The sequence below is a fragment of the Bactrocera latifrons genome, unplaced genomic scaffold, assembly GCF_001853355.1.
Source record: "Bactrocera latifrons isolate USDA-ARS-PBARC rearing strain unplaced genomic scaffold, ASM185335v1 scaffold_616, whole genome shotgun sequence".
Taxonomy (NCBI): Eukaryota; Metazoa; Arthropoda; class Insecta; order Diptera; family Tephritidae; genus Bactrocera; species Bactrocera latifrons.
This window is the reverse complement of record NW_017537286.1, coordinates 30134-39620: the sequence shown is the minus strand read 5'-3', so window position 1 is coordinate 39620 and position 9487 is coordinate 30134. Positions and strand designations below refer to the sequence as shown.

Sequence of the window (9487 nt, the reverse complement as noted above, 5' to 3'; positions counted from 1 at the left end):
ATCGTTGCTTGTGCGCGACTTTTTGGCTAAAAACAACACACTAATGATGCCGCAGCCACCGTATTCCCCAGATCTGGCCCCCTGTGACTTTTTCTTGTTCCCTAAACTGAAGAGGCCCATGAAAGGACAACGTTACGCTTCTCTTGACGAGATAAAGACGGCATTGAAGAAGGAGCTGAAGAAGATAAAAAAAATGATTTCTTGAAGTGCTTCGAAGATTCGAAAAACCGTTGGCACAAGTGTATAATGGGGATTACTTTGAAGGGGATAAAATAGATATTCATGAATAAAKAAATAATTTTTGAAAAAACACAAAATTCGCGATACTTTTTGAACACCTCGTACAACAGTACGTAAGTAAAGGTTGTTAAGGAATAACACATCGGGCACCTACACATACGTTGTCGAAATTTTCTATCACTATTCTGTATTAATGTGGCAGAATTTCATAGGTGCAACGTTAAATCCACTCCAATAATGCTTGGTTGCAAACAGGCCAAAACACACACCAAACAGTGTCATGTTGTGGATGCATTTGTTTTTCACATGTGGGTTCTCAGAACCGCAAAAGCTGCAATTTTTGCGATTAACAAACTAATCAAGGTGAAAATGTGCATCATCGCTTAAGATGGTTTTGCTCATATAATCAGCTCCATGATTCCCAAGTACTCAAGCCTAAACTGAGCTGTTAAGCTGTTTTTTTAAGATCGTTAAGACTTTACTACATAAATGGCGACAAATTTAAGTCTGGCATTAATTGAGAAGATGTAATTTTTATTTCTGAAAGATGCGTTCAAAAAAAGGGCAAGGGAAAATTACCCTGTTTTGTTTCTGTTACATTCGTCCCGAAAAATTCTATACTACCACTATTTGAATAATTTTAAGATTTTGATTTCTATTTCAAGAAATAATGAAACACAAATTCTGGTGAATTAGTAGGTGGTAGGTAATATTTATAATATATAAATTTTTATTTGGTATTTAATAACACATGTCATTGAACTCCTAATCGGCTGGACCGATTTGAATGAAATTTTTTGTGTGTGGATTAGAGAATGATTCCAATTTATAAACCAATTCAAATAGTTCATTTAATTAATTTTAGCAATATATGTATGTTATATTTTTTTTTAATTGACGACAACCCTTTTAGCAGGTGAAAACCTATAGAATGTACATACATAGTTGTATAAGGTATACCAACTCTTTTTTGATATAACTATTTATATAAGCTCATACTTACGAAACCTAAAGAAATAAGCGGAATGCCATAAATAATCATAAATAAATACAAATGTAATTTTATTTATTTATATAAAGCTTACATAATAATTTATTATTATCTAAACTAAAGCAAACGCAGCGCTAGCAGCAGAGGCTTTCGGCTGCAAATGTAATTTAGTAAATTTAGTTATATTTATTTTCATATTTTTTTTTAATTTCGTACATAGCCACTCTTTCTTTCATTTGTCAAATTCCAGCTTCTTCGCTTCCATAGCAATTTTTTAGCTTGGAGAGCCGCCAATTGCCCAACGGATGATTTCGGTGGCCGTTGGTATGTTGATAAATGGAATGGAATGGAATGGAAAATGGGTGGAAATTGGCGCTACCGAAGGTGCGGCGTTTGATGGCATTTTTTTTCCATGAATTCTACTCCGAATTCTGGTGCAGGACTATCTGAACACAGCTGAGGCGAAGGAAGGTTGCTTTCACCAGTAAAGGTCGCATGGCCGCTAACCGCTTTCCAAATATTTCCCTCAGGTGGACACTTGGCAATTTTTGCTGAAATTATAAAAAATGATTTATTTACAATAAATTTAAATTATCAATATAATACTAACCTTCGATGGTTCTGCCGTTAGCTTCATCTTGTAGTCCTGCACCCGCTAACGCGAGCCAGTCATTGGCTTTACGGTAATGCGCCTTCATGCCGGATATTCCAACTGCGATTTTTGTAAAAATCGTTTATAAAACAATTGCGCAGTTGGAGCCTGAAACCCAATTTAGATCGAAAATTTAAAAGAAAAACAAGAAAAAACGTTAACTTCGGCTGCACCGAAGCTAATATACCCTTCACAGGTGCACTTTTTTTTAGTAACTATGTGTTTAAGCAAATCTAAAGACGTAACTGGCCAGTGGTTTTCACTCAAAGGGTAACATTTTACTAATTCTTTTTATCCGGGTTGTTTGCTAGAAACATTAAGGTTATTTAATAAAGAAAATAGATCTTTTAGTCGTTTATAGTTATTTAAAATTTTATTTATTACTAACATAAACTTAATGGGGGAAAAATTATAATATTCCTATATTAGTACATATTTATCATATATATATATTTACAGTTTGCTTTATAAAAACACAGAGCAAATAAAATATATATTTATGTATAAATTACATTACTCTATGATTTACACCTAATATTATCATACTAAGTTATAATAATATTGAATCTAAGATATAGTATGTATATCTACGTATGTATATAGCATATCTATTTTCTAAAACTTAAAAATATTCCGTCATGACCACTATATGGTGTTTGATATGTGATACATGAGGTCATTGCTGGATCCATGTTTGTCCATACCCAATCTATTGCTGTTTGCTGTTTTGTTGCGGCGTTGTCCAATGCAGATTGAAAACCGAACTGTTGTAATCGAGCCTCTAAAGCGTCACTTGCTGTGAGGCGACATATGTTAAAGACTCCAAGGACTACTGATGGTCCATTAAAGTGCTCATTTACTACGGATATTATTCAATTTGTGGCTCTGCTACATCTTACATATAAAGCTGATCTGCTAATTCTACCCTCTAGATGAACCGCAACTTGAGCGTACGTTCCACCTTGGCTTTTATGTATCGTGATGGCTTCAGCTGGAATGACAGGGAACTGTCTACGTTCTATAGTTATTTATTCTTTTCGCTTGTATTTGAATAATCGGAACACGCTCATGATTGGTATCCAATCTGCATTGCGACTATGCGGCTGCTTGGAACGTGCAAAGCTTCCAACTCTTGGTTCTTCGAATTTCATCCATAGTCGCATCACTGTGCTTTCAGATCCAGACGATTCGGTATTCACCTGCATTTACTAATCCATCACTTGCGCATATGTTGACTGTTAGCATGTATTTTATCGATGTTTTGAGCTGCAATGTATGAGGCATTCCCTGTGTTTCTGATGCCTTGAAACCCTTCACAGCTTCTAATATGTTTCCTCTGCTGCGTTCTGTTAAGGAACTTGACTTAGTAGTATCCTGCCAGTTTTATTAAATTGAAATTATTTGCTCCAGCATTTTAATAAAAGAGATGGATGGCTTCATTGGGTATCTCGTTAGAGGTCTTTTTCCTGCTTTTAATTAATTGGAAGTCAGCGTCTGCCCTCTGACATGTTGTTTAAAGCGATGGCAAATTCTTGATCTTCACGCTGACGCATTATTTCAGTGAGCTCGAAATATCGAAATTGATCCCAAAGCGGAGTTCCTGTATTTGCACTGTAATGATCATTGCCATTTGGTGCAAATATCCATCGATCTCCTACTGGTGGCAACTGTTTTAAGTCACCAAAGACGATAATTGGAATGCCTCCAAAGTAAGCACTGCTCCTAAAAATTTGCTTTAGCCTACAATCTAAATACGCAAACATCTTTGCTCCAACCATTGAAATTTAATCAATTATTACAAGCCTAATATCTATGAGATTAGCATGAATAGTGTTCAATGTGTCACTATTGAGGGGCCGAAGATCGACGGTGAACTGGTTGACGGGGAGTGAAAAAACGGAATGAAGTGTTAGACCTCCAATTCCAAATGCTGCTTTGCCAGTGGGTGCGCAGAGTAAGACACTGGCTGTTTCGGGGTTCCTGATACACTGTTAGCGCGCAATGTCGAAGACTGATATACAGTCGTTATAAGCCGGGTTTTGCCCACTCCAGCACCACCTCCGACATATTCGTAGAAGATTTTCTTCTTACTGACATTGGGCATTACGCAAAATATTCCCTCTGCTTGTTGTTAATAGATTGTACCATTGCCAGTAAATCTCCTTCTAATATTAGTGATGGTAGTTTAATTAATCGAACCGTCTCTTCCACACTATTGTTGCCCTCGTGAAAAACATTAACATCTCCTACTTGCTCTGGAACAGCTAGAGCTCTGAATTCGGGATCCAAAAGTTGAGAGGCAGCTCTCCCATCGGCTATTTCTTCCGATGGAACATGCAGGTTTTCCAGGATCCGTTCACGCTCGTTGGATAAAAATTTGTCATATTTGAGCTTATTCTGCTCAATTTGCTCCTTGTGTGCATTGCAAACACTCTAGACATCATTGTCATCCTCGTTTTCTACTTCATTGTAGTCTTCATTATTAACAGAAATATTCCTACTTGTTTTGCAAAATCTGGACCATGCTGAAAAATCTGCTAAGCATAGTTCTTCCAATTAATCGGGCATTTGAGAGTAGTGATCCAGTACACTCGATACATATATGTCCGTAGAATTCTCCTGAAAAGCATCAAATTCACGTCTGGGCTTAAGCATCCTTACTCGATTGTTTGGATGTGATGTATTTATAAATATCTCCCCATTACTCGCTTCCGATAAATGCAGTCCCAAAATATTATAAGCTGCTTCTTGAGCCGATATTTCCGAGCCGTTTACAAACTTGTTTCCGGTGTGCTGCAGTTTTCTTTTAATGGAGAAATTTCCGTCATTTATTTCCTTCATGGCTTGCCTCAGTAGTGTTGATACTCCTCTATTGGATTTATTTATATAATTAGTTATATAGCTGCAGCAAGCGTAGGCGTCCAAAATGAATTGAATATCCATATTTGCTCTATGCAAGTTAAGGATATTTGTGTTGCAGCCTGAGCGAAGAGCAAGCTTGTACCCTTCATAATCAATGTTAATCCGCCAAAAAATTGTCAAAGCAGTTCAACCGTATTATTTCTTCTTCTGCGAGATCCGTCAGATTTAATAACCAGTACATGCCATGACAATGTGGTGATCCCCTATGCTGAAATTCAATTCTGTAATAGTAACGGGCTACTAAATTTACTCCAAATAGTCCATTTTTTTAACAAATATCTGGAACATGTGACTGGATCTGTCCTTATGAGTCTTACCTTTTCAGAACTTGATAAGGCAGAGGCGTCTTCTTCCGAAATGTCTACTTTATCTACTACTTTCTTTAATATGACCAACCGGCCATTTTGTCTCTTCAGCTGACATTGTTTTACAAAATGTTGGCAATTAAAACTGACGGATCATGGCWAAAACATTTTCTTTTCAGCCTCCAGGAGAGGATCGAAATCCTTTGAGGATATGATAGCCTTCATCATGCTGGATAAAGTTGCTGACACTCCTGCCTCTGAGCTCTATATTCCGGATTCAAGCGCCTGATTGAATGTCCTATTGTGTCGCGCTCCTGCTCCGCTGCTCTATACTCCGGATTTAAACGTCTATTGATATGTTCCACGGTGTTGCCTTCCTGCTCCTCTGCTCTATACTCCGGATTTAAACGCCTATTTAAATGTTCCGCGGTGTTGCGTTCCTGCTCCTCTGCTCTGTGAAGCCAGTTTTGTCGTCTATTGGAACGTGCAGAACTCTCCCATTACGGAACTCCAAATTTGAACTGCGTAATTGTGCAATATAGTCGGCGTTCGTCATTCGATTTATTTCCAAATTTTGGCTATATTATTGTCGGCTTCGATTCAAAGCATTGCGATAGATACTCTTGGCATTTTATAAATTAATAATAATAAAAAATAAATAAAGATATACTCAAAAAAAAAACAATGTTTTTTTATAAAGGATCTTTTCGATAAATTTGATAGTCGCTTGTGTTTTTCTAAGTTTAAGCTGTAGGCGTAAACTGACGTAATCCGTTGAGTTTACACCCTATTTATAAAATTTTTTAGAACCTTATATGTAAAGTCCTTCCTACAGTTACACTTTACCTAACCTCCCAACTTTGTTTTCTACCTACGTTTTGTTTTGTTCCTACCTATCAGTTAATTAGGGTTTTAATACAGGACAATACTACTTACAAAATTACCTTCTACCTAGATTTTGTTTTGCCTACCCACCAGTTTATTAGGTTTGAATAGATATGCTTAAAATTTCAATTATTCATATCTGGAAAAATTAGGGATTTATTTATTATATGACTAATTTTTTAATCATATTTTTGCTAATTATCTTATGTGCCATATATATTCTTGTCAAAAAAAAATTCTATAAAAAAATGTATGATATAATTGTCTGATCTGTAAAATTTCCCTGAATACTATATTCATCAAGCAATTTTAGTGAAAATACTAAGGCTTTAATTACAAAAGAGGCCTTGCAGCGGTTTTTTAGTTATACTTTCTACCTACCCATCGAAATACTTGTATGTTTAGTTCTGTGGGGGTATGTCGACGTATGGGGCCGATTGTGTTAAATTAAAAGAAAGTTAGTTTAAGTGTGAACGTTATAAAATTCGATTATATATATATAAATATATGGGTTTATACAAGTATATGTGTGTGTTTCCAATACTGATTAAGGGATAATAAGCCTTTTTATGTAAAAAGCGCGGGAAAAGATTTCTTCTTTGTTTCTCCTTCTGTTTTTATGTGTGAAGTTGGGGCGGTTGATATTCCTCTGCATTACGCCTCTATTACTTTATCTAATTTGTGGGAGTAATGCAGAGGAGTATTTGTTTGGATTAAACATCCCGGCCACCTTGCAGAATCTGCGAAATAATTGAGTATTAGTAGGGTAACATACATATATTGAAGGTTTTGAAATGAAATGGAGTAATTATCAGGAGTATACTTAGGGTTAGATGGTGCCAGTAAGGGTCCAGCCAAATGCTGTATTCTGCGCTACCACTGTACCATTGTCGGGTTTGAAGAGTCCACTTCTAATAATTTGTGGGKAGATATYCGCTCCAATCTCCAACATTAGCTCTTTGTTGCTGTGGAATTGAGGGTCAGCGAGAACTAAGTGTTCGAAGCGCATTTGCACATCGTCACTTATGTCTCGCTCATATGGTTTTTTGGGTAACTTGTGTGTTATAACTGTGTTACATTCCAAACAAAGCTTTGTATCATTATTTGAGCTAGTTTTGATGCTACAAATACGATAAGTGTTGAGGTATGTAATTGGCGGTTTTAATTTTTTAACGAGTTCGGCCGCTATATTTGTAATTTTTAGGGTAGGATTCAAAATGGCTCGAACTTTATACCATTCGCCATCGCATCTTAAAMGGATCTTCAGTGTGGGTAATAGGGTCTGCTTAGCCAGTAAGGATGGTAATCGGGTCTCTATCGCAAGTGGATGGTTCTCAACAGTATTTGCATCGTTGGACGGGTATAGCCTCGGATGTCCGTGTAGGGATGAAAGATGTTTCCCATGACAAGTGGAACATCGATTTTTGCTTGTGCATCCTTCTGTCTTGTGCGACCTGGCTAAGCAATTAACGCAGTAGTGATGTTTATTACGTAGCGCAAGTCACTAGACGGTGGTCTTTTTTGCATATTCCGCAAGCGACATGACGGGATGATGTATGTTTTCTACGATGTGAGATCGTTTTTCGTGTTGTGCGATCATCACATTCCTTTTCTTCACGAATAGTGGGAAGGGTCRACTTGAAACGTTGAATGCGTCGTGACATCGTGTCGTCTTCCGAAATCGGTGTAATACTACGGGTTGCGCTACGGGACCGGAGGGTAATTGTTGAGCTCATACGACGAGGTTTGGGTGAGTAGGTGATTGTTGGGGCCATTTCACTAAAAAAAAGAAGAGAAAACTTGTATTTTATTCTGTATTTAATATCACAATTTTGGTGATGTGGCGGGTTATTGTGCCTTGAGCAGTTCGGATTTCAACCACTCGTGTCTTATTGTCTAAGTCGGGGAAGAACTTTTGGATTCGACCGAGCTTCCATTCGTTGGGTGAAATATTGTCGTTTCTTATAACGACTAAGTCGTTAACTACAACATTACGTTGTGGATATTTCCATTTAAATCGTTTGTGTAGCTCCTTAAGGTACTCTTCCTTCCATCTCTTGCAAATGTGCTGGTAGAGTATTTTTAGTTTCTGCCATCTGTTAACGATGCTTAAGTTTGCATCCTCTAAATTGAGTTCGGCAGGGGTTAACAATGGGGTACCTATAAGGAAGTGTCCTGGAGTTGGAGGTTCCAAGTTTGATGAGTCGTCGCTTATGGGGCTTATTGGTCGAGAGTTTACACAACTTTCAATGCGGGTCAATAAGGTAGCAAATTCTTCAAACGTGAATTTTTGTACTTTTGCGATCTTTTTTAGATGGGTTTTTAAACTTTTTACGCCTGCTTCCCATAATCCACCCATATGTGGAGCTCCTGGTGGGTTGAAGTGCCATGAGATATTTTGATGGMTATGGAGAGATGTAATTTGAGTTCGAAGTGTCTGTAATAATTCACGCCGATCTTTCATTAGCARCTGTGAAGCTCCTATAAAGTTTGTTCCGTTGTCGGAATAAAGATTGGCGGGACATCCACGCCTCGAGAAGAGACGGGAGAATGCTGCTGGGAAGGCTTGCGTAGTGAGATCGCTAACGGGTTCGAGATGTATYGCTTTAGTTGAGAAGCATACAAATACACATATATATCCTTTGGTGATTAGACATGCTCTCCCAGTGTAGTTTTTGATGTCATAGGGTCCAGCAAAGTCGATACCAGTGGCGGCAAACGGCCGGGTTAGGATGGTTCGTTCATTTGGAAGAGCTGCCATAATTTGGGTTTGTTGAGCCTTGTTGTGTATGATGCACGTTTTACATTGATGAATTATTGTTTTAATCAGCATCTTTGCTTTGGGKAYYCAGAATTCTGTCCTTAGGAGTCGAAGAACTAGCTGATTTCCAACGTGGCTAAATGGGTAAAATGAGTTAGTAATTTTGACATTCGACTATTATAGGGTGGGTGACGCTCATTATATGACAGTGCTGCGTAATTGGTTAATCTTCCGTCACTTCGCATAACTCCTTTAGGGTCAATGAATGGATTTAAAGTCAATAATGAACTTTTCTTTTGTATTTGGGTTTTACGGGTGAAAGCATCATATTCTTGTCGGAAATGTGTTTTTTGGGTGTAAATAATTAATTTCATTCGGGCTGTTTTGAACTCTTCTGGGGTTATTTCGCAGTTTGAGTAATCAGTTCCTCGTCTCCTTGGTGAGGCATTTGCGCAAAAGCTGTATAGGTAAGCGATAACTCGAATAGCTCTGGGGAATGAGGAAAATCTTTCGAGTATATCCTCGTGGTAGGTTATCGCAAACGTTTTAACGGGTTTGAATTCCAAGGTAGTGTTGTAAAATGCTCCGTTGCTGGAAAATGCTCCTTTTCATGTTGTAGCCATGCGGGTCGATGCCACCAGAGGTTGCAATTCAATAGATCGGTGGGTGTACATCCTCGGCTTGCCAAGTCTGCGGGATTGTCTTGGCTTTCCACATGGTTCCAATTATCG

At 37.8% G+C, this 9487-nt stretch overlaps 2 protein-coding genes across 5 annotated transcripts in view; one reads left to right on the top strand and one right to left on the bottom strand.

Moving 5' to 3' along the window:
- Window positions 1-9487, top strand: part of LOC108975135 — a 69052-nt gene that overhangs the window by 44125 nt on the left and 15440 nt on the right. The gene's annotated exons all lie outside the window — the stretch shown is intronic.
- Window positions 6602-7770, bottom strand: LOC108975129. The gene is made up of 3 exons (XM_018943431.1): window positions 7563-7770; window positions 6819-7453; window positions 6602-6735 (listed from the first exon to the last, which is right to left on the bottom strand). The coding sequence occupies exons 1-2, from the start codon at window positions 7768-7770 to the stop codon at window positions 6825-6827; spliced, it is 837 nt and encodes a 278-aa protein (XP_018798976.1). The 3' UTR covers window positions 6602-6735; window positions 6819-6824.